A 25,729-nucleotide genomic window follows, 5' to 3' on the forward strand; every position below is an offset into this window, starting at 1 on the left:
AGTTGAAACAGTTTCTGGTCAGTTTTCTGCAGTGTTGAACAAGAGACATAGAGACACCCAGGTTTCTCAGGCTCGGTTTGACAGACTGACCTAAGTCACCCAAGTATTGACTCAACCCTGGAATCTTATCATCAGGAGCAATCACCAGAGTTTCAGTTTTGTCCACATTTAGCTGCAAAGTGTTTTCACTCATTGTTTGATTTCTAGCAAACAATTGACTAAGCTGTTCAGCCTCTGGGGCTCAGTTGGGTCAAAAGAGCAGTAGAGCTGGATGACATCAGCAACAATGTGGTAAGAAACATCAGGAAATCTCTGACTTTACCCAAAGGAATCAAGTACAGTAAAACTAATAGAGGACCCAAAACAGAACCTTGAGGGACTCCACACGCTTGACTGGAGACTCTTCTGAGTGAGTTTCAGTTTTCTGACCTGATCAACCCTCAACATCTCATACAACTTTTCTTCAGGTTGATCGCTGCACCTCAAATTACTGTCTTCACCGAGGAATGTACATTTTAAACACACGTACAGTTCCTTCTTTTTAAATAAGGCGCGACAAAGTTCCTCCACCAGTGTCTCACTTACCAGAGGATAATGAAGCTCTTAAACCAGCTGACAAACTCAAGTCTGGTGACCTTCTCACAGGCGGTGACGCCCGAGCCTGGAACACAAACCACAGCCGGGAAAAAGACGCCGAGACGCCAGTGCATTTCAAATGGTGCTTTTATTGCAATGTGTTGCATTCTCACATTCATAGATGTTATAGATTTGTTAGTCAAAGCATAATTTCCTCAAGGTTGGCATCCTCACCTTGAAACAAAAGCAGAGGGATCAACTGCACAAGGTGTTTCTGAGTGTCGTAGAGAAGTGTGTGTGTGTATGTGTGTGTGTAAACTTGAGCAGCCACGGACATATGAATGAACAAACCTCCAAAAATTTAGACTTCCAGTAGATACAAATAAAGTTCCTTAATTATCAAACAACAGAAACGAGGGAGGGTCTGGGGTGTTTGTTTGCCCAGCCAGCAGGGGGCTCTCGCTCCCCCGCCACGGCTGGACCCGGCCTGAGACTGATTGTCTACATCATTCCAAAGAAAAGGTCTTTTAATTCACACCTGAAGGGGGTGAGAGGGATATTAAAAAGAGACGAAAGAGATAGAGAAAATATAACATGCATAAAATTCTCCCAGATGAACATGACGACCATAATAGCTGCTCCGATGCCTCTGACGACCCATTTCTACACAAGTGTAAAATACAAAAATTGGACAAAAATGAGTAAAATGTATGTTATGTATTTTTATATATATATTTATTTATATTAATTTGTACAAGGGAGACAGTGGAACCTTGGACTTTCTAACTCTCCAGAGGAAGCATTACCCGCTCACCCCGAAAACAAAGTGAGTCGACAGAAGATTTTTGAGAGAGTTCTTGAACAAATAAGGCAGCATGATCAAGAGTGGAGGTGAAGATCCTGCGCAGGGAATGAGTGGTAGTGAAGGACACTGGGGGAGACTCAGCGGTGGCAGACTTGGACATATTAGTGTAACATCGAAGAGACGATAACCTTTGACCTGAGCCTTTGCTTTAGATTCTCAAGTCCATCGAGTCGTTTTAAAACCATCTCATTTGTTTCGAGTTTCTTTTCCAAGTGACCAGATTTCAGGGTTAAGTTCCTTTGTTGTCCGTTGAGATTCACTGAAGTGAAACGTTTAAGTCGCACTTACAAATTTGAATCAAACAAGCACGTGGTCGTGAAGTTGCCAAACATCTAGAGCTGCTCAAAAGTTCCTTCGTAGCCATTTGAGCAGCTCTTAAAAGTTTCTAAGTGGAATGACTGAAACGTTGAAGTCGTCCTTACGTTCTAGAGAAGGTTCTAAAGTAGGTTAATTATCAGTTTATGTGGTTTGTTTAATGTTGATGTCACAAAGTATAAAGATGCAAGAGTTTCATATAAAATAAGGAACATCGATTACTGAACAGTTTTAGGAATTTCCTGGGTAAGTGTTTGATAGAAGACAAACACCAGATAATTAAAATATATTGAGCCTCAAAAAAAGCCTTTTGGCTCCTTGTGTGATTGAGGATTGACTTGCATATAGAGTTCTTACGAAGCCAAAAGTAGGGATGTGATCAGGAGCTTTAAAGCATCAATTAAAAGTGTGGCTGGCGTCTGACCCGGTGATCTGCGCACCGCTGAGACCTCAACGACCAACAGGTGGAAGCTTGTGAGCGTAAACAGCGAGGAAGCTTGTCGAGTGGGTAGAGAGTGGAGGACGTAGTGTTCGCGCGTCGCTTAGCAGGAATGTTCTGAGTGGAACCCGCCGGAGGTATGAAGAGGAGGATGGAAGTCACCTGAAGAAGACTGGCATAGTTTCACGCCGAGGCTCTCTCGGCACACGCAGACAAGATCAACGTTTTGGGGAAGTTCCATCAGAACGTAGAATTACATTCAGGAACTCGTTATGTCTCCGAATATCAGATTCAATGGCCTTTTCACTAAAGTGCAAAATTAGATTGTATTTGCAAATTCCTGGACTAATCTGATTAAAAAAAAGTGTAAAAAAGGTTTTTTTTTATAGAAAGGTATGACAAAAATCAGCGAGGTCAATCATATATACACGAGGCACCTTAAGTTTGGTATAAAGTATCGATGCAACAGAGGGATTCTCTCAAAAGGAATGAGATCAACTAACGTTTTTTTTCTTGTTCGAGAAACAAACATCCCGCCGTGTCGTCCAGTGTTGATTCTACAAATGAGGCGACTTCTTTCGAGTAAGGTGCATAGCTAACTGTTGTTGACTGTAAACAAGTGACAGCATTTGAGGCTCTGGACTTTGGGACATGGACTCACCGAGGACAAGGTACACGAGGGACACGAGGGACACGAGGGAGTGCGAGATCGGAGGAGTTTTCCGGAGACGATGAACTTTGCATATGAAAATCCATCAGACGTGGTTGAAGCTTTGGTCATCTTAACTATGAAAAGAAACGGTAGAAAAGAAAAGTTGGGCAATGCTTCTCCAGAGAAACCAAAGCTCCACTCTCCCGGATCTGCTTAACCCTTCCTGACAACAGAGAAATTAAATAATATGGCCTTTGTTTTATCTTAAATTAACCCGTACAAAAAGCCAGTCCACACTGCTTCTCTCAGTAAAAATCACATTCAGCAGTCGCTAAACCATTCTCTGGCATGGTTATATGAAAGAAAGTCAAACAGTCTAAAGAAAATTAGGTCATCTTCCGACTTTTCCATCTTGGAGAACACCAGATATACAGTATTAATCACTTACACGTCCGTTGATAGTCATAACATACATACATCGTCAGAAAAATAAAAAGTAGAAAGAAGTGAAAACATGACGGAGGCGAGTAGTTATTTACCACAAACTCGGAGCACTACATTTTTTTCCTTGTCGTCGATTCTGAACAAATACATATTCACATTTCTCTGTTATTTACATTATGTTAACATCTTAAAAACAAGAGGTTATATATATATATATATATATATATATATATATATATATAAAAAAAAACAACAACAAAAAAAACCTTGTACCTGTTGAAAGTGTGGCGAGGATGGAGGAAATGTTCCACTTGCATAAAAACAAAAACCTCATTGAATGTATTTGGCATGTCGTGGTGTTGAGAAACAGATACTGAGAGGAAACCGTCTCCAGAGGAATGCCTTTTCCCACACAGATTAACTGAATGTGCGAGAATCTAAGAGCAGATTAGTAAAAGGTGCCCACCCCGAAGATATACATTCTACAACTTTGTGCAGCTTCTCTTGAATGAACGAGCAAACCCACAGATCGGTGCTGAGCCATAAGTAAGTGCTGTGTCCGTTGGGAAAGTGCCCCCCGAAGAGCTGCGTCCCATTTCGCTTGGTTCCCGACCAGAAGAAGTGGAATGACGAGTTGAAGTTTTAAATCCAGTTTTACCAAAACAAACACAGAGCTGCTGTTTCACGAGTTAAGCGTCGATGTCTCAGTCTTGAGGTAGAGAGAAGTTTGAAAACCGAGTGACAAGAGTGTTTCGATGAGGCGAAAAAACAAGGTAAAAGAAAAGGGAAACGGGACGCAGCATTTTGAGCGTGGAAACCGGCTGGACGCGTCGGAGGCATAACGTCATTCCATTCGTAGAAAAAAACAAAACCGTGAAGCAGTCGCCATGTTTGTTGGTAACTTCTATGTTCTCAACAGCAGGAATGACTGTAGAGAGTCTACAGCTGGGGTCACCAGTGGGCTGTTTATGAAATGTTATTTTCTGAATTCACCACAGTTTTATCATCTGGTTACGAAATATTGAAGAGCCAATCACGTGATCGTTAGACACATATAGTTTAGCAGTCAAATTATATGGTAAAGCAGCATCAGAACGGTCGTCGCCCTCCGAAGGCTGGTGACCCCTGGTCTACATGGACTCCGGCACGTCCAGCCGCAGACATTGAACGCCGAGATGAGAAGTTCTTGACGACAAGAACCAGCTTCAGCAAGTTGAACGAGGTACCAGATTTTTCAGAAACGATATCAAAAAGGAAGTGTGCGTCAGGAGAACGCTCTTCTCGAAGGAAAGCTTTGTCAAGACAGCCCTGGTAGGAAAAAAAGGAAGCGATGAGGTAATGAACTGTGGCGGTTGGTTGAGGACTTGTTGCTCTCGTGGTCGTAGAACACTGGATGCGTTTGTATGTGGAATGTTGACCTTTTTTTTTTAGTTCAGAACATCTGGGCTTCGCTCAGCCGTTGACGTGGATTTGATCGTCTACAGAGGTGCTTCGGAAACGACTTTCCTTCAACTTGAATGACATCCCGGGGCTTCAAAGGGGTCGGACTTTTAGACTCCGTGTTGCAACAAACATCTTGAGTGGAACACATCAACTTTTTTTTCCAGGAGATTAGGCAACACATTTTGTCGTCTTCCCAACGTTCTCCCAATATTGATCCAGTTTAAACGAGAGCCTCAAGAGTACAGATTATACTGGTACCAACCTGTGAGGCACTTGGTACCGGGTCAAGACAGAAACAATTCATTATAAATTGTTACCGTCTGAAAGGTGTTTTGGTTCTTACATTGTTTCTCTCTCTGAGGTAATAAAAGCCTGCGACTCTTGACACGTAAAGTCGCTCGTGTCAGTCAAGACTATTAGAAATTAAAACTCCGTGAAAAAAACCCTCATTTTTTACACAGTTTTGTCTGAGGTTAACAAGCATCCAGTCAGAAACTGAAGGAAGACCGACTGACCCCGGACTGAGACTCATCACCTCCGTCGACTGAGAGTCTGACATTCAAGAAGCACCTCTGGGACTCTGGGACCTCCAGGAGGGAATACTTTTGATTCAAATCCAAGCTCAACGACTGATCATCCCCCGGAATGGCCGGAACATCGAGTTACAATACTGAGACAGTGTGAGACTGAGCAACAGTGGTAAAACAGAGAAGTGGAGTGACACCTGGTGGAAGAGAAAGACACTGATTCCAATCTAAGTTCGGGGGGAACAGCGAATGAACGACGCTGTGGCTGCTGTCACCACTGGTTAACAAACACCCCAAGATTAAAAAAAACAAACAACATGGCTGACTGGTTTCCCTGGTTACCACGGACGATCTAACCTTCGACCTCAGACAACGAGGCTACTTCTAAGTGCTGAGAGTTCGACTTGTCCAATTCCATTCACATTTTCTTTTCTTTTTTTTTTTCGAAGACGGAATTCCCTCCTCCAACGGAACCATTATTAACAAGATTAGAAAAGAAATTAAAACCTGATCAAATCACATTATACATCGTTTTGCTGTTATGAGTCATGAATTAATTACACTTCCTTTTTTTCCTCTTAACAGTAAGAAAGCAGTTACAAGAGAAGCTCACCCCACCCCCCGAGTCTTAGTCCTTCTGTACTGTACAAGACTACCCGCCTGCATGGTGCACATGGCAAACAACACTGATAGGCTGAGAGGTCGCATGAAAGATACACAGAGAACGAACCCTACCGGGCTCCGTATTCACAGCTGCTGATGTGAGGGGTCAAAATGTGACAGTTAAATAATCAATAACAGTCTATTTTATATACTTTTGAAAAATAAAATAAAGACACATAAGTTCCAAACTGAGCAGCATCCCCTCTGTCTCCCATCCATAGATCCATCTGTCCGTTCTGGCTGTTGAGGTGAGAAGAGAAGATTTTTTTTTTTTCACATAAACAATAAAACCAAAAATAAAAAATAGTCGAGAGAATAGAATATACTGTATGTGGGAGGAGAAGCGGAGCGAGGGAGGAAGCTCGCGCTCCCGCCAGGCACTGCAGCTGATAGAGAGAGACAGTCACAGAACCAGCTGATACTGAGCTTCTATCCCACAATGCCACAGAGGTCAGACATTAACATTCCTGCATCGCTGAGAGACAGCTAGAAGGAAAAATATAAACTCAAATAAGAAGCCAGAGGTGCAGCTATGAGGTACTCCCACAAAATAACAACTTTGAGCTCAGCTGTGTGCTGCAACCCATTCTCCCAAGATGCACTTCTGCGGCGGCTCCGGCGAGGAGGCCGGGCCGCAGGTTCGACTACAAGCCGTCAAACCCACAATGATGTGCAATGTTGCCGTTTCTTGGGTCAGGAAGCAGGAAGTAGGTCACCGAGGAATGAGCAGCAAGACAACACTGCCTTTAATAGGCTGAGGCAGACAGACAGGTTGTCAGACAGATTAGACAGGCAGGTTTAAATACGTTGCTGCTTCTTCTGACTCCAGTCTTGAAGTAGCTGGTCGGTAAAGGGACCAACCCGCCGCGCAGAAGTGGTCAGGCCCGCGCCGACGCACAGACCTCTCCGAGACGACCGCGTCCAAAACATCCGTCCGTCCGAAAAGGTGAGACAGAGACAGCAATGGTGCGCTGACCCCCGGTGGTGGAGGCGTAGAAGTGAAGAGGAGAGGAAGATCTGATGTGGGCGGGGGGTGTCACTCGGTAAGCAGCTGCTGGAGGAGGCTCTTCTGCTGGGCCTGGTTGTTCTGGGCGACCGGCTGTCCGCCGCTCTTCTGCGGGGCCCCGTTCCCGATGGAGCTCTGGTTCAGGTAGGAGTCGCTGCCGACAAGGTTCACCGTACACTGGACGTCGGCAAACACCTGGACCTGCTGCACCTGTCGGACATCATCAGGATCATTTTACTGTTCGGTAACAGTGAGCGGAACAAGTGTTTGGATAGAAACGTACGATTCTAAAAGCACTCAGTCTCAGGAATAAAGATTATTAATATTACCGTTTATATAACTTTGATCACATGGTTAAGACGGAGAAGATTTATAAAATATCACACACAATTACACACAGATTCACAGCGAAACCACCCAAAAAAACATAAAACATTTAACAACAAAATATAAATCAAATGAGGTAAAAGACACTCAGAAGAAAAATCCTGAACAGAGATGAACAATCAAAGTTAAATAAAAAAGAAAAGAACAATTCTCCCTCCTGGATGTTTTTTTTTATTCTAAACGTTGTCAAGTCAATCTCTAGGAAATGTTAGCTGCTGTGGTAGAACTGACTTTACACGTAGTTTTAAATGAGACTAATTTAAACCAATACACTACACCCTTTTTGTAGTGAACTCTGCATGCATGTAGGGGATATTCATTATTATTTGGTTTTTGTTCATTTTTACATACGTTTTCCCACTTTTGTAATGTGTGTAATTTTTAAAAACATGGTTTTGTACTAATGTTAATTTTAGTTTTTACATTAATATGAATTTATTATTGTGTTTATTTTAATGTATAATAATTATTATGCATCATTTTTTAAAACGTCTTGTCATACATCATTTTAAGTTCTGCTTTCTGAATCTGGGTGTTGTCTGGGTCCGACTGCAGATGCGCTGGTGGCTACCGTAATGACAGTAATACGAGGGCAAAATCCCAGTGCCCTACTTTCATAAACTATACATCTTACACTCATTTGAAATGTGCATTTAAAATCCAGTTTAAGTTGGATCAAAACAAATAAGCGTGTGAACAAAATTCATCTTAAAGAACTACTTGAGGGTCACGCGTGTCACTCACCTGCTGGTCGCTACACACGGATCCAACGTTACTGAGGTTGCTGTTGCTCATGCCAACTGGCTGACCTACTGAAGGTAAGGGGCCGACGCCACCGGAGCCCCCGGCCATCGACACTGTGATGCTCATGTTGTTGTAAACCCCCTGCTGGCCGAATGCCGGCCCCGCGCTTTGTCCGGACTGACTGAACAGACTGAAGGAGGAGAGGCGAGCGTGAGACCGTGAGGAAGACCCTGAGAGCTGTGTTTCTGGTCCTGACCTGTTGCTGCTGATGCCCGTCTGCTGCCAGCTCTTCATGTCCGGGGACTGGTACCCCGGAGGAGGGGCTTGCTGGAGCAGAGGACTTTGTGAGGCGGAGTTTTGAGGCGACAACAACGCCGTTGTGGGACTCATCTCAGATGGGAAAGATGGATCCTGCTGGACCAGACCTGGACAACACAACATGTTGATAGTGTGAGAGGTTGTCTTTACTTGATATGTACATTTAAGCTGCACTTTTTACAGCTTTTCATTTCTCCATATACTACATATAGAAATAAACAATCAAAATTCTTATTTTTAAACTTGCCACTACATGCCATACATGTCCTGGCTTTTACAAAGACACTGTTTATTTACATCACATATGAACAGAACAACCCAATCCAACCCTTGCAGGAGTCAAGGTCTCAAGCAAATTTTGTAGGATTTATTTTCTCTTAAAGGCAGTTGGACAAGCATAATGTACTACTCTGTAACGCATCATAAATACAAATATAAAAATGACCAGCAGTTGGGTGAGGGTCAGGGTCACAATGAAAAGTTAAAATCATGTACAGTACATATTTTTTTTGCACAGGGGTGTAAGAGAATATTGATACACTTGAATATTGGAACATTTTATTTCAAGATACTGAAACGATATTCAAAAGCAATGGATTGATTAATAAAGTTTTGGCTTTTGGTTTTTAAATCCGATTTTATTTTATGGTTAATTTTTCATGAATTATATTTTTGTCAATGTACAATTACATGCAAATAATTAAAGCATTTAATCTATTTTTGTGTTGCAATTAAACGTCTGGCCGCTAGATGGCAGCAGTCATTAAATCTTACGCAGCTTAAGGAACAATAAAATCCAGCAAATGACTGAGGACGAGAGGATACAGTTGACTCCAGCAGCTTTTAAAGCTGATGTTTGGACATATTTTGGTTTGAAAGCAAATGAAAGTAGTAACTACTTCTTCAAGAGTCATGTGGTCTGTAAATTCTGCGACACCAGAGTCAAGTACTACTAATACTACAAATATTTCCTAGTATCACAATATATCGTATCTTTGCCCTTGTATTAGGATGCGTATCATAATGACAGAATCTTGCCAATAAACATCCATAGTGTCCTACATGACATCAAAGACGATCTTAAGACGATTTATATTGTAGAAGCGGCACCAGGTTTATATGTGTTATTTAAAGGAAGATTCCCTCTCAACTCACCGGAGCCTCCAAACTGAAACAGACTTTGTTGTAATGAGGAGTTGACGGAGCTGTTCAACTGACCCTGAACCCCCCCCATCAATGTCTGGTGGTTCAGGGGAAGCCTGTTGGCCAGCTTGTTGTCCACGGGGCCCGCAGGGATGGGGCAGGTGAAGTGACTCGGTGAGGTAGGAGAGTTTCCCGTCACTGGTCTGTAGCCCGCCGGGAAGTTGAACTGCTGCTGCTGCTGCGGCTGAGGCGTAGTGGAGGCTGCTTTAGGGATCCTGGCAGTTCCAACGGCCCCCACTGTCCCAGGGAGGGGCCCTGCCATATTCTGTCTCATCAACATGACTTTCTGCTGGAATAGCTGGCGCTGGCGGTGCTGGATGCTGTAGAGTTCTCGCTGCCGCTGAGCCAGCATCTGGGCGTTCAGGGGAGGCTGCAATAAAACGTACAGAAGGATCACCGACATGAGCTGAATGCACATCTTTGGTCACGTGTCGAGAGCAGAGCAGCAGCGGGTGGTGCTGGCGTGTGGTTGCAGTGACTCACTTGTGAGGGGATCTGAGGCTGCGGGACCCCCTGACGGACGCCCATGTTCAAAGGCTGCCCCCCTCCTGGAAACGAGTTCATGCCGGCCAATCTGTTCTGTAGCTGAGACAAAGACGCAGAGACGTGATAAGCGCTGGTCAGGCAATTATGAGCTTGTGTGTGTGCGTGTGTGCGTGTGTGTGTGTGTGTGTGTGTCGGGTCAAGCGAGGACAGGATTTATCAGTCACAACAAAAGACGACAGGATTATGGAAACAACCGTGTTTGTGTCCGTCGATCAGTTAATCCAACACAGGAGCTGCTGCTGCTCAACATGAGTCAATTAACTTGTGTTTTGTAAAACGAGGACAACATGTAGAAATGTATTGTAGGAACATAGTAATCTTGTGTTTGTTCACTCTATTACAAACAGATGCTTTGTTTGCACAGCAGATAAAATTCTACACAAACACAGAAGTTAGTGGCACTCATTAAAACATTCAACTCCCATGATGCCTTTGTACACTTCCTGACGGCTGATTGATTGAACAACATTTTACTTAAATTATACGTCTAGGTTGCTATTTCAGAAGTGATTAACATCTGCGGTTCGTTGGCTGGGCGGCAAAGCATTATGCCAATTTTCTAAAATTAAATTAGAGGAATTTTAAAACACTGTAAGAAAATTGCAAGTGAGGTTGACAGTTGGTTGACAACCAGGTGAAAAAACTGCATGTTACATGATGCATGTTATGATATTTTGGGGTTAATAGTCTACATCTTTGCTAAAAATATTTATTTTAAATTTCTCCAGAATTCCACATTCAAATGTTATAACATTTTATTATTTCAAATCCTAAGCCATTTTATTTTTTGGTTAACAATCTAAAACTAAATTTTCTATAACGATCCATATACTGTATATGCAAATGATCTGATAAAAAAGAAAAAGAAAAGATAAAAAACATGCATTTTAAACAGTGCCGAGTAGGACCGTGACAATAAAGGATTATAAGGGAGACGGAACGTTGCACTGATGCTCTTAATTTGAAGCCCAGAAGGTCATTTCCGCCTTCTAAACAGCGTTTGGAGAATTTACTGTAAATTTTAGTGATAACTTTCCAAATTAAAGTTTGTCTCATGAGAGGAGAAACCGGAACAGCTGGTAGATCAGCAGCAGAATGATGCTGTAGTTAAGTTAAGATGACTCGACCACGCGCTGTTGTCTCGATGTGCGAGTTCTGGACCAACGTTTATTATCCTTAAAACTCAATAGAAATAGCTTCAAACCGTTTAAAACATGCTCATGACGGCGATGAAGGCTCAAGTGTGAGTGTTTCTCACCGGTTGAGGACACTGTAGTCTCTGCTGCAGCTGCAGGCGGAGCTGGTTGGGCGGCAGCCTGAGTTGTGTGGTCACCCCCTGAGGTCGGGTCATGCCGGGTCTCAGGCCGATGCCGGGTGTCCCCCCGGGGAATGGAGGGGATCCAAACCCGAGCTCCTGAGGGCCTACTGTGGCCACCTCCTGAGGAAACGGACTCGTGGACGTGAACTGGGCCGGGTAGGAGGGGAGTTTGGGGTCCAGGGTCACTGTGGTGGCAGTGGGCTGCTGTGCTGGGAAAGTCTGAGGCAAAGGCTCGTAGCAGCCGCCCTGGACCCAGACACAAGAATATATCTTTAACATTAAAGTTAAGAGTCTACTGTAAACTATACCTTACCTGCACCAGCTTGTCGATCCCCAGAGCTTTGTCCAGCTCGGCCAGCTCGCTCTCGTCTGTCCCGCTGAGGAAAGACACCAGCTGCTCCAGGAGAGCTTTCTCATCGTTGCGGGCCTCTGGAGTGGTCGGCGGGCCCAGAACTTCATCCAGAGAGCCGGGGACACACTGCCTGCTCACACGCAACAAGAGGTTCATTCATTTGTGCTGCATCACCATGATGCAGAATCGAACTCCACCACGTACTCTTGCAGCGACGCCAGAGGAGGCTGCAAAGGTGTCCCCAGACCATCGAAGGACAACGTGTCCGACAGAGCCAGAGGCTGGAACTGCTTGTCTGTCACGTCCATCTTAGTTAGACCTTTTTTGAGATGAAAGACGATCAGACTTTTTGTTGAACTGTAAATAAGTAAGACAACAGTCATCCAGGTTTTAGCCAGAAGCCATAAAGAGTGAAAGCTCTGGAGATATTCCGAGAACCCGTCTATGTATCTTTGTGTTTCTCACAACGTGACACTGAGGAGTCACATTTCTCTTAAAAGCATTGTACACAATCTGCATTGGATTCTGGGCTCTGTCAAGAGCAGCGATCTTGTGTCAGATCTGACCGTAACTGAAGCGTTGTGCCTTCTACATACCAGAGCCTGAACTGAAGGGGTCGATGATGTCGGACTTCGGGAATGGGCTTCTGTCCTTGGGGGACTGGAAGGGGTCTCCCGGTCCCTGCAAGGCCTGTGCCTGGCTTGGAGTGGGGGGACTGCAGAAGTCAAAACATGACTGACTCTTGAGGCAGTCGTGCGCACCATCACTTTGACCTGGAAAACACATAGAAACTTTATTAACAAGATCATTGTACAAGCTTAAGATGTAATCAGCGACAACTTAAGAAGATGTTACATCTTAATCAATCTTTAGGTTTTACCATATGCTTGTCTCTGAACATCTCAACTATTCTGAACCCACCAGAACGTTTCTGTCCCTTAACCGTAACCGGTGACAAGACTAGTGTGTCACTTTGAAATGAATAGGGTTTGTAAAGAATTTTAGAATTTTAAAGGTACATTAATAAATATATAATATGACTAACATCACTTCTGTTGACATTTTTCTTTAATTTGAACAATTATTATCATTTAAAAATGCACATTAACAAATATATAGATAGATAACCCGACCTACTGAAAAATATCACAACATTTTTGTATAAATATATCAATATATTTCAGTAGGCAGACTATAACAGGTTTGCGAGGTCCTTAACCTGGTTTTCTGAAAGTCCAAATAATATGTGGAACAGTCACGATGACAATCCGAAATAGAGTGTTATCCATTAAAACCCACTGCTGTGAATCGGTTTTTATGACTGATCATTTAAAATAGAACACCTCGTCCTCCTTTGGCTCAACAGTTTGGTAAATGATGAATGGGTGGCCTTGTACACATCTGGTTGTTGCTCAGATGAGTGTTTTATTTAATCATTTTACTAAAAAAAACAAACGTTTGTGTGTCAGTTGACCACAAGGGGGCGTCTTGGCCAATCCCTATGGCTGACAACACAAAGTGTGGAAACTGAGCTGTTTAGGAAAACAAATAACCAAGATAAATGCAGTCTGTGTGAACATTAAAGTGTGAGTCAATAGTGCCTGACTCCCATCCTTTAAACCCATACCTCTGCTGGAAGTGGCGGGAGTCTCTCTCTTCACATTTAGACTCCGGGGAGCGCTGGCCTCTCCTGGCTGGGTGTGAGTGGGGGATTGCAATTTGAGTTGTGGTGACGGCGAGTGAAGCTGGGGTGACGGGGACTGCAGTGGCGGAAGCGACTGTGGCTGGGACAGCGGGGACTGGATCTGAGTCAGCGGGGACTGAAGCTGCGTCTGGGGTACTGGAGAGTGGAGCAGGGGGCCTCCTCCAGGGGTGGCTGTATCGTCGCTGCCCTGCTTGGCCCCACTCGGGCCTCTCAGGCCAGGCAGCAGCTGGGTGAGAGGGTCCACGTCGGGGCCACCCGACATCTGAGCGTGAGGATCAGAAAGTTAAAAACACAGATGCATTAACAACAACAGAAGAAGAGAATATAGGGTGGAATATATTTAGACACGGAGGTGAGGGGAGGCACAAAGTCAAAGGCCAGTCAGCTTCAAAGACTGCAGCTGGTATCAGCGCCGACATTGGAGGCAAAGTCCAAGGAAATAAACATGACAGCTGCGGCTGGCAGAGTGCGAACTCTACATTACTTGATTGTTTGTCGTGAGAGCAAGTCAACATCTGTAGCTCAACGAAGCACCTAAAAACACAAAAACCCGTACCGTCGAGTCCCGGCTGTCTCTCCGACTGTCTCGCCGGTTTTCCCCGACGGGTGAGGGTTTCGGGCTCCCGCCGGCCGAGGTGCTGGACACGCCACCGGGTTTGGGTGCAGCTCCTGATGCGACAGCAGACCCTGCACACACTGGGCCTTCAGTGCTGCCCCTTTTCTCCACTTTCACTCGGACCGTCTGAAGGGTGAGAGCAGACGGAGGTGGCAGGTCTCCCAAGTCCTTCAAGACAAAGAAAACCTTGGTAAACATCATGTTAGAGGTTCAGTGAAACTTGAGAAAAGATTCAGTCGACCTCGACTACATGATCTGGACTGACAGACTAGGAGGTTGATGGTCTTTGTAATACAAAACAGACTTCGCTATTTTTTACACTTTTATGTATTTATGGGATGGATGTGGAATATAGGGGAGTGTATTTGCAAGAATATGGCAATACGATACGTGTCACGATATAGGGGCAACAATATTATATACAGTGATACTGTAGTAAAAGTAAAATATATACTTTTGGTATTGTTGAGTACTTTACAGGCCACATGTGTTGCAGAATTTACAGACCACATGACTCTTGACAAAGTCGTAACTACTTTAAATTTGTTTTGAACCCAATGTGTCCAAACACCAGCTTTAAAAGATGATGGAGTCGACTGTATCCTCTCGTCCTTAGACATCGCCGGGATCTCGCAGGATTTCAGTATTTATTGAAGTGCAATTTAGCGACCCATAGTTAAATAAAACAAAAAAATAAACAAACACAACAAACGTGTCAATTGTACATTTTAAAATAATAATTTTAAACTACACTTTATATAATTCCTAACCACAAAATAATAATGCTAAAAATAAAGTATGCTTTTAAAGCCACAAAAAACATGTTTTTCAAATCAATACAGTGCTGTTGAATATAGATACGGTATTGTGAAAGATGGAAATGGAAATATTTACTGATATTTTCTTTCACCCCTAATATACAAGACAGGCCGAGGTGCTGGACACGCCACTTACATTTGAATAAAAACTTCTATATCTGCTGTATAATGAGTGAGTTTGGAAACATTTCAGTTAAAAGTCTCAGTGTAAACAATCCTGTCTCACATTAGGACAGACCGTGTCTGGAAAACTCTTCTTGATGATGAATGCTCCTCACAGAACATCAACCCTGCAGTTTACAGCACTAACCAAACAATCCTGCTTCTCTCTCACCTTCTCGTCCGTGTCGAGCAGGAACCGGAGTAACTGGTGGTCCTGCGGCTCCCTGGAGCCCGACTTGTGAGATGCTGCTGCGACGACCGGGCTGGCCGGGGGCTCCTTCTTGATCTCGGCTTCAGATTTGCTCGCCGCGTCCTCGCCGGCGCTGGAGGCATCATTGGGGCTGCTGTCCTGGAGCAGCCGGTGAAGGATCTTGTGTCGCTCCGTTAGTGTACTGTGTGAAGCCGGGCACTGAGGGGCCGGGTGAAGGTTGGGATGAGGTGCGGGTTCAACGCTTGTGCCGTTGCTGTCCAGGAGTTGACCGAGTCTGGGGTTACCCGACTGGGAGGTAGAAGAAAGGGGAACTTTAACATAGTCCTCGCTCCTTCCTTCCCCTACGTCTGGAGGTTTAACTGATGAAGGCTGTGTGGAGGAACCGGTGGGTGTGTTGGCAAGTCTCTGAGGACCAGGAGAGGAGAGAGAGTGGGACCCCCCTCCACCACTACTGCCGTCAGCAGACTGCTGCCTGGTCAGGAGGCCGCCACCACCCATGGAGCCGGTCGGAGAATGTAGTCCCGGTGTGGTGGGGGAGAAATGATTCGCTGGTACCCGAGGGCTTCCCCCTGAGCCAGGACTGGCCTGTGGCATCTTGGGGGACATAAATGAGGTAGGGGTGGCTGTGAGTGGGCTGCTTAAAGGAGACGGGCTGTTCACCTGCTGGGGACACGTCCGATTGGGCGTCAGGTAGCCTGCTGGTGAGGCAGGATTGTGTCCGTGTGGGGTTGAGGGACCCAAACTAGGGGTCGAGTTGCTGCCCGGGGCCAGGCCTGGAGAGCGCGAGGGTGTCTGGGCAAGGCTGCTGAGGGTTGGTGGAAGGCTGGGGTTAGTATTTTCCTGAGAGCTAGCAGTGTTGTGTTCCCTGAAAGAGGGCAGAAACATTTACTGTCGTGGCGTCGAATTTCAACCATTGTCACTTCTTCAGAAACATCACCTGACATTCTTCATGCGGAACAAGAAGACGACTTAGGCGGTCAACTGGTGAACTTTCACCCACATTGTGTTATTTGTTGACCTTCTAGACTGTTTATTTCTTTCAACACGTTCATCATCATGGTAGGAAAACAGTTAACTTAAATTAACATTGCGTTAGATATTTCACAAATTTAGAAGGGAAAAAGTTGTTTTAACAAACCTTGAACATAAAAAAATAAATAAGCATAAAAGTATGAATTTTGAGCAAAACTTAAAATCAAACTTTCCTTTTGTGCGTGTGTAAGATGTTATTGTGCGTGTGAACGTAATCCCAGTACCTGTCAATAGTGTGAATGCCCATGATGAAGGGCTGAACATCAGGGTTTGGTGGGCAGCAGAACTTGCAGCGGGTCTGAGCACTGAGTGGGGTCCCATCACTTAATGTGAAGTGGTACAGGGGGCTGATCGCGGTGCCATGAGTCATCACTTCATTGAAACAGAAAGACCAGTGAGCACATCTCCATTTCACATTGTTCTTCATCTCACCTTCATGCAGCAGCTTCTTGGCGTGGGAGGGGTCTTTGCCCTGTGGCTGAAAGAAGGCGTAAATGCACTTCCTGACCAGGTCCTCCCATCCTTGCCGGCCTGTTGCCCGTAAAGCACTGGTTTCTATCGACAGGATCTTCCCTAAAGGAACCAAACCACGGCTCAGCATTTTTGTAAAGAGTCAAACAGTCAAGTTTTTAGGAGAGGTACCTGTTGGATCCTGCTTGGTGATGAATGACTCGGTGCTGATGGGCTGAGCGCGAGGTATCCGACAAGCGATACAGATCAGGCAGCTCTGCAGATCTACTGGAAGAAAAAGGTCAAACATAATTAGGACATAACTTTTTTTTCACTTGTTAAATGCTGCAGTCAGGAACTGCAAGCTCATCGTTTACTCCAAGTGGCTGGGCGGCAAAGCATTATGGATGTGTTTCAGGTCACCATTACTGAGAGGGTTGTTTAGAGGCTAAGCGTGCAAGTAATATTATATTTTGTAAAATAAATTTAGTTAACATAAGTGTAGCCTTATTTAGAAAGTCATGTAGTTAAGACTATGTCACATTTTCGCAGATTTCGTTTAATGCAGTTTGTTTAGAACGTAACCCTGCAGAAAAATAGGAACCACTGTGGTCAACAAATCTGGTCCTTAAAAGACTATTTGTAAGTTCATAAATTTACTCCTGTGTACCGAGATTTCCAAAGATGCCTTCATGACATGATGAGTGGAATCGTATTTTTGGCTTTTTCCCTTTAGATTTGTGTGAGTTGACTGATGTCCGTCTCATCATCCACTGACAAGTGCAAGTCATCACCACTTCCTCAAAGTTATAGTCTAAACAAATATGGCCAAACTTATCCTTCACTCCATTTTCCTTCTCAATGATATTCAAACTTTAACTGACATCTATCACAACTTCCTCCTCTTGTCCGTGCTCGTTTACATCTGTGGTTATGCCAATTACCTCATACCATCGTGCAAGAGTTTGATCCACTTATGACAAACAACGCCACGATCATCTGCATTGCAATGTTGTTTATGGCAGTATTTAATAGCAATTTTTTAAACTATGTTGTGGACAGAATACAAATAGTGATTCTTCTTTTAAGCGTCTTGTTGAAAATCCTTTTTTTTTGTTTAATTAAAAAGGGAAACAAAACTGCATTATAGAATTCTACAAGTGAGCTATGAAAATGTGGTATTTCTAGATTAAAACTAGAATAAGAGCAGTTTCTTGAGTGTCACCCACCGTCTGCTTCCTCCTGCACAGCCCGGGTATGAGACACAGTGAAACACTGCATGATCTCGTACTGCTGCCGAGCCTCGATGTTCTCAGAGTCACCCTCGTCGGGCGGCCTTTTCAGCATACGACAGTTAAACGTTTGACTGCTCCTTCTGCCAGGTTCTTGAGGCCATGGCACCCCGTTGACTGCGGGACACGGAAGCACTCGAGTTGTTCTTTCAGCTGCCAAACCTGTCAGAGATTGAGGATCCTAACACTCACCCAGGCTTTTGGGCAGCAGGTTGCGCACAAAATCGTTGTGGTCTCCCACATGCAGGATGCTGTAGACACTGGAGGTCATCAGCTCCTCTTGGGCGTATCCGAGGTAACTCTTCACATTCTCAGAAACGAAGACGATACGACCCTCCCGGTTGACGACGAAGAAGAAGGCGTCAAGGGCCTGCACGGGTGCAAAATACATGTTTAGATAAAGCATCTCCACAGCAGCTTTTAGGGGGGGTGTATTTGTGCATTGTTGACCTCGAGCAGCATGGGCCCCAGCGCCTCCTTCTCCACCAGCCCTTGGCTACTGGAGGAGATGTCGCTCTTCTGCACATCATCATCCGGAGACAGAAGGGCTGCTTTCTCTGTTGGGACAATGAGAATTCTTTAAAACTTTGAGAACAATGACTTTTAAGTCAAGGTTCCTCTCAAACTGAAAACGTGACACTAGGTCTAACTCAACATCACAAGTATCTCAATGATTTGACACCGGAAGTGACCATCTTTATTCCTTAACCATGGCCACAGGTTTGAAACCTGTGAAAGATCTTAAATTTGGATCTACCAAACGGTCACCCCTCAGACCAGACTATAACAAGTCTGGTTCTTGAAAGGTTTCTGCTTAAATCATCTATGGTTGCACCACCCAGGTCATGACCTTGATCCCTGCAGTGGGAACCCATTCATTTTATTGAGCTTGTGTGAGTCAACACACTTCCTTAATCATGGAAGTTGTTTCATTCAAATGATTGAATGCTGGGTTTCATCAAGTCACGTGAAAAAACACCCCTGACGGAGGTACGCCCAGATTCTTCTCTCGCTATCATTTCTTCTCATCTCTGTAACAAGCTCTGACAACATATGTATATGTTCTGCTACATGAAGTAATTGCCAAGCATATCAGATGAGAACATGTTTTTGGCTTAATTCAACAGTTTTGTTCAAAGTGCTTTAGATAACTCTTGACATTGTATTCATGTCATAAAGGTTGAGTTAAAGCATGTATAACCGTAAATAACAAGACAACTTTTTATTTGAACTTTGCATCATTTATTTTTCACGAGAGTAACAGGCTACTGTCATGAATATACCTGAATTATTAAATTTCTTCTTTTCATATGGCTTTAAAAACAATGGAGGATCATGAATTGCTCCTAAAATATCATCACATGGCGTTGGCGAAGCATCCACTTACCCTGCTCTCGCCGTTTGATCTGCTGGATTTGGTCCACGGTGCTCTTTAGAATATGGCACTTGTCTGGCTTGACACTGAGACTGGCTATGTCACCTATGTTGGATGACAGCAGCTCAGCCAGCTCCTCGATGTATCGGCACTCCAGCTCTCGTCTCCGTAAGCTGCGGGAAAAACAAAACGAAACGTCATTAAATAAGACGCTCACTAAATGACTGCATCGGTAAAAGAAGGTGTGAAAAGAACGACAATAACAGGCTGAACAAGCGAGTATTGCGGTTTTAATGTCACTGAATGTTGTCAGACATGGACTCAAAGTCACCATTATCTGGACCTAAAGATACATTTTTGGTGTCATTTTTTTCTGTTCTGTTCATTTCACCCCCAAACAATACATATTTATAAAACATGGATTCAATTTGCAGCGGAAATTAAAGAAGAGACACTGCACAATGTTGAAAAAGAATAAACCATGCTTAGTTTAACATTACTAACATGTTCAATATGAAGACTTATGGCTTTGTCATTGAAGAGTCAGGAGGAAAGGGAACCAATTCAGGAAAGCTCAGTAAAACCCAGTAATGAATGTTGTTTGGCCTCTATACTCGAGTCACACGATCAGTTTTTGGGTCATAATGTCAATAAGCTATGCATAGTGAAATAATATACATATACATATACATATATATATATACACCAATCAGAATGAGCCTATATTAAGGAATATATATTAATTATATTATATTATCAAGATTCATCAATGCTATGCTATGCTATGCTATAGCACTATGGTATGGACATTAAGTTCATGTTGGTTTAATGCACCTTTTAAACAAATATAATTTTATTATCGCTTTGGACAAGAGTCAATTGTTTTGCGAAACACCGTAAAGTGTGACATTTAAATATCGTGTTCACGTCGTACTACCTTAACAAAACACTCAGCTATCCAGCGTTGGCAAAGAGCAACAGGAACCTGAAGGAAAGTCACTGCAGAAAATGGGAAGCGAGTGAAAGACCACAGGATGTGCTTTGACAAGAATAACCTTAATAATTCACGCCGTACACAAGATCCTGCCGATGGAGAACCTGGGGGCCACGAGGGCATGTGACCCAGAGGAAGGTGAAGGAATTAAACCAACAGAGTTAATGGTGAGGAAGAAGATACAGGTTTTTGTGGGGGCTCCATCTAAAGTATTGCATCTTAAAACCTTAATCTCAATTAAAAAAAAGCATGATTCTTGTGCACAGTTGTATCCAGGTTCTGTTTGCCCTGCTGGGATCCACTCCTCTGGCGATACTCTCGCACAGTGATGAGTAACAGCAAGGTATGCAGTACACATGAAAAAACAGAAATGTGTGCGAGATGTGTTCGTGTGTGTGTGTGTGTGTGTGTGTGTTTGAGAGACGACAACAGCAAAAGTAGGTCAGTGCATAGGACAGCCAGAAAACACAGGCGTGGTGACCAGAGCGAGGGAGGGTTGAGGAGGAAGAGGAGAAGGAGGAGAAGGAGGAGTGAGGCTGAATGAAGGCACAGGTCAGGAGGAGCTGCTGAGAGTTGCAGTAAAAATGCTAACTGGGATGTTACATCAGCCACTTGACCCCGAACACTTAAGATATTTACATCCACTATCACAACACACGATAACCCAATTAACAATGTAGATAACGCACACTTACGGCCTACAGCTACTGTGTTTATGCAGTAGTTTGGAGCAAGTACTTATTTGAAAATAATCCAATAGTACACTAATAATTGATAATGGATATCACTGCAAAAATTCTTCATTCTCAAACATTTTTTTTAACGATTACAACTGCAAATAATCCTAATTTATTTAATCCATTTTAACATCCTTGGGCCATACTATTATGACCACCTATCTGACTGTTCTTGTTTTACCATATCCCATTAAGCACGTATTGACAATGCTGTCGCTTTAGGCAGGATTTGACGTGCACATTTCAAATGACAGTAACCCCACAAAGGATAATCCTATCCTCAGAAAAATAACCATCTGAGAGCAGAAAACAAGGGCTTACAAATGTTTGACATATGAATTCATGATGATGGTGAAAATCCACTGAACACACACAGCTGCAGATGAGTTTGAGGGGAAAAAGCAAGTGGTTTTGGGGAGAAAAAAAAGGTTTGGAGAGACTGTTTGTTGAGTGGGAAAGTGATTTAATTTTAGCTGGTAAGTTGGGCAGTGTTTGCAGCTTTTTTTTTTTTTTTTTGAGTCTCACCAACACAACTTTGTTACCATTTTAATTCAGCAGAAAACAAGAGCTTAAAGATGATAATCAGAGCCTGGAGACGAGAGCTGGAGTGCAGATACATCGAGGAGCTGGCTGAGCTGCTGTCATAAGGGTGTGACTGACCATTGTTTACCCAAAACAACTCAAGCACACAAAGACAAATACAAAGAAATCAGACTTTTAAAAACTTTCAAACTGTTTTGACCGAAACCAGTAACCGAAGTAAAGAAGATGGAGTGAAGAAAACCGGGGGGTGTTACCTGATCCTAGATGCTTGGACCGATCTGTAAGTAGCATGAGGGGGAATGCACAAGTGTCCCTAAGTAGATGCTGCGAACGATGCTGCGCACTGGAAGCCACTGCTTGGAACTGAGGGAGCTTCTGTGCATAGTTGAGGTTTATCCAAGGTGGGATAGATTACCCAGACACTGTGACGCCCATTTACAAACTGGATGTTCCGACCCCTTTTAAATGGATAAGCAATGCCTTATATACCATGGCAGGACTCAAGGGTAAAAGCTTGGATGTAAAAATATACAATCTTTGCTGCCCAAGTCCTGATATCTGGAGCTACAAATGGATCCTTTTTAAATCTGAAATTTGCTGCTCATAATGTCGAACTCAATTGTAAAGAGAACTTTTCTTCTAAAACAACGCCACTAGAAATCTAAATGGAGGTTAGTACGGAGCACTGCTGAAAAGTGTTGACACAGTAGACCCAACTTCCAGACCCAACCGTCTCTGTAGGTAGGTTACGAGTGTCACGGACCAGATCCAGCCCTCCAACTCATTTGTGCAGCGAGATGACATTTAAATAAATATGTTCATTCATTTGTGTCGCCGATTCCCTTATCTGGGTTTGTGGGGGGCTGGAGCCTATCCAAGATAAATGGGTAAAATATTACTTTTTATGTATAGAACTACTTTTTAAAAGTCAGTTATGAAGTGTTTTTATAAAATATATTTTGACACCCATTGTAGTAGTAACTAAGTATAGGCCGATTGGAATCTATATTTACAGCCTTAAAAACAGTTCTCCGGGATTAACCCTCTCTCCTTCTTCAAAGAGCTGCGCGTGACCCACATGTGACCCCTTCACAAGTGTCAGGGTTCTGATAAGACAGGAAAAACAGCAGGACTTTACCTTTGCCCCGACGTGTCGCATGGAGAGCCCTTCCTCTTGCGCGACTCTGGCGCTGCAGGGTCAAGGGGGCTTTCCCCGACTGCACTCATCTTCAGCTTTGCAACTGACCTGCGGAGAACAGAGAGAAGACATTTGTTCATTTATTATTATTATTAATAAATTAAAATCAGAGCTCTTGAGTGAGAAGTCAATTTAAAAGAACTCATTTAATTTAAAATTATAAACTGCCCTTATGCCCGCTTTACCGCCACACAGCACTTCAATGTAATTGCATATTGATAATTCCTTGTAAATTTAATTCCCTTTTGCAAATTTCCCATTAACCTTGTAGTCCACGCATTTTCTGAGCTGTGCGGATAACCGCAGACACTTAACAGGCAATTTACCAGGTAAACATCTTGATTATCAGAAAATTCAATACGTCATGTTCTTTGTTCGACTTCGGGTCTGCTTTCTTTTAACCACTACATGTAACCATGAAATTTAAAATACTGGGATTAAATTCAACTCCTCAACCAAAATGCGCCAAAGCCAAACCCAAGTTGGTGTTCAACTATAGTTTCCCCCTTTATTAATATTTATGCATTACTCATAACCTAAAACTTAATCAATATTACATAATGCTATAATAGGAAAAATCAATTGAAGGAGATTTATTTTGGGAATATAAACAGAAATAAATATAAAATTATCACAGACATAAAATCTATGGTCATGTTAAAATTAATACACAACACACAATAAACGGAAAAGTTAAAAAGAATATTGTTACATTTGTTGAGATGTTTAGGAAACCTGGATATGGCAATAAATATGTTAATATATAAAATAATAAAATGTAATTTCCACAGGAAGAGAAAACATATCAGAGAGAGCAGAAAGATACATTGTTCTAATAATTAGACGTGTAAAGAACATTTTTTTGATAGTTTAATATTCAAAGTTCCTTAATTATTTCCCAATTAACAACAAAGTCTATTTTATTCTATTCGTCAATATTTAATCTAATTTTGGACCATTAATGTGAAAAAGGGTTCTTTAAAAATAGATTTAGCAGAGTACTGTTACATTGATCACCAAGTATTTCAACTCGGAAATACTTGAAGGTCAGGTTTGATTTGCAACACACTATTAACTGACAATAATACACTTTTGCCAACATTGAACCTACGCCCAGGGAAAGAGACAATTGTCTAAAAAGTAGGCATTACTGGGATGGAACGACCTGGGTTGGAGAAGTAAAGAAGAAAAACATATAATGTCATAAGGAAAACTCGTACTCCAAATAAAGATGGATATGGCCGAAGAATTTTGGATTCGACCCGAGACATATTGACAGTGTCAAGGCAAAAAGAAATGGTACCCCAAGATTGAAGAAAGAAATAACTAGATAAGCCACAATTAGTCACGACACTAGCTTGTGGATAACTATTGTAATAGGCGGATCCAAGAGGTGAAAGTATAATCTGTAATACATCTAGAGTAAATACTATCCAAGTACGTACTATAAACAAATAACTCCAATTGTTTGTTTGTTTTCAAAGCATCAATAGAGATCAGTTATTCTAGAGTTTTGTGTGGAATATTAATTATCAGGTTACAAATAATATAGAAGAGATTTAGCCTTTAAAAAAGCCAGTTTGATCTACAGAGAAAATTGCCGGCAGAGTAGCGTCATATTTGTGGGCATTAATTCAAATAGTTAGTAGTTAATGGAATCTGAGATTTCAAACACCAAGAAAACCCCAACTAACCTCCAAGACCAGTCTCTCCAAAGAACAACAGAACCAGTTGAACAAGAGCCGTCATTGACTTCGGATCTTCTTTAATGGACTTCAAGTTGCCTGATAACGTTTGGTGCAAGTCAGACTTGTAGATAGCAGCCATTTCATTGTGCAAAGTTGATATCATTTCGGCAGCTATACCAAAAACCTCGACAGAAAGATCACAACAAGGTCAGAGGGCAAAGACTTGTGGTTTACACCTTTGTTGGCAAGTCTGAACAAGATTTCTTATTATACTGAGATGCTAAGTGTTTATTAGGAAAAAAGGTACCATTATTATTATATAGCTTATTTATATTATTTAGAAACTTAAAGTACATTTAAACACAAAAGCAACAAAAAAAAACCACAGGAAGTTTGTTTTATTAAACTGATGGTTCATCTTGTATTGACCAGGGATTTTCTAACTTTCTCCTGTGAGGGTCACATAACTTTTCGCTTTTCTGATTTTGGGGACCGGGGTCAGTTTGTAACAGACAAAAGTGGGACGAGCACAGGGGCGCCCAAGCGTAAAAAAAAAAAATTGTCTTCAAGAAAGACATGCATAACCAAATAACACCCTCTGACCTTCACAGAAAGAAAAAAATATATATACTGTATATATATATATAATTAAAAGCCTGTATCATAACAAAGTTATCCTTAAGACACTTGACAGTTTAGGTAAGACTATATTGGATTAAAAAAATCAGATCCCAGCAACTCAACAAAAAGTGAATCACAGCATGGCAGTGGCGATGAAAAAAATGTCCTTTTAGAAGGCAGAAACCTCGAGCAGAACCAGACTTAGTGTTGACGGCTTCCTGCTGTGACCGGCTGGGAGGGGTGGACAGATAGATGGAGAAAATAGTGAGGGAGGGAGGATACAGCGAGAGAAAAGATGAGAGTATAGAGTAGGGCAGCATGGAGTGTCATTTTTATATTTGAAAAAAATGAAAATGCATCTCTGGACTTGTTTAGGGACCCAACCCAGTATCCATCGTAAACTTTCTTCAGTTTGACTCCTTTTACAGTACTTCTTCCACCAAGTAAAAGGGAAGTTATCAAGGCACAAATCTACATATATAAATAAAC

At 42.7% G+C, this 25,729-nt stretch overlaps 1 protein-coding gene across 3 annotated transcripts in view; it reads right to left on the reverse strand.

Moving 5' to 3' along the window:
- Nucleotides 1-705: 705 nt before the first annotated feature.
- ncoa1 (nuclear receptor coactivator 1) overlaps nt 706-25,729 on the reverse strand; it is a 44,746-nt gene continuing 19,722 nt past the window's right edge. Inside the window, exons 3-22 of one of the 3 annotated variants that reach the window (XM_087805282.1) lie at nt 22,872-22,979; nt 19,472-19,632; nt 18,535-18,641; nt 18,277-18,454; nt 18,022-18,201; nt 16,985-17,080; nt 16,775-16,915; nt 16,567-16,714; nt 15,272-16,175; nt 14,060-14,287; nt 13,426-13,765; nt 12,395-12,571; nt 12,003-12,117; nt 11,760-11,928; nt 11,387-11,692; nt 10,066-10,167; nt 9,541-9,952; nt 8,318-8,486; nt 8,062-8,251; nt 706-7,140 (exon numbers count right to left, since the gene is read on the reverse strand). In XM_087805282.1, the coding sequence (XP_087661408.1) occupies nt 6,961-7,140; nt 8,062-8,251; nt 8,318-8,486; nt 9,541-9,952; nt 10,066-10,167; nt 11,387-11,692; nt 11,760-11,928; nt 12,003-12,117; nt 12,395-12,571; nt 13,426-13,765; nt 14,060-14,287; nt 15,272-16,175; nt 16,567-16,714; nt 16,775-16,915; nt 16,985-17,080; nt 18,022-18,201; nt 18,277-18,454; nt 18,535-18,641; nt 19,472-19,632; nt 22,872-22,960 (4,392 nt within the window). In that variant the 5' untranslated portion in view covers nt 22,961-22,979 and the 3' untranslated portion in view covers nt 706-6,960. Of the gene's footprint in view, nt 7,141-8,061; nt 8,252-8,317; nt 8,487-9,534; nt 9,953-10,065; nt 10,168-11,386; nt 11,693-11,759; nt 11,929-12,002; nt 12,118-12,394; nt 12,572-13,425; nt 13,766-14,059; nt 14,288-15,271; nt 16,176-16,566; nt 16,715-16,774; nt 16,916-16,984; nt 17,081-18,021; nt 18,202-18,276; nt 18,455-18,534; nt 18,642-19,471; nt 19,633-22,871; nt 22,980-25,729 lie in introns of all 3 variants that reach the window. The other 2 variants (XM_087805280.1, XM_087805281.1) reach the window with 2 other exon arrangements.

This window comes from Callionymus lyra, chromosome 13 (assembly GCF_982586985.1).
Source record: "Callionymus lyra chromosome 13, fCalLyr1.hap1.1, whole genome shotgun sequence".
In the NCBI taxonomy this organism is placed as follows: domain Eukaryota; kingdom Metazoa; phylum Chordata; class Actinopteri; order Syngnathiformes; family Callionymidae; genus Callionymus; species Callionymus lyra.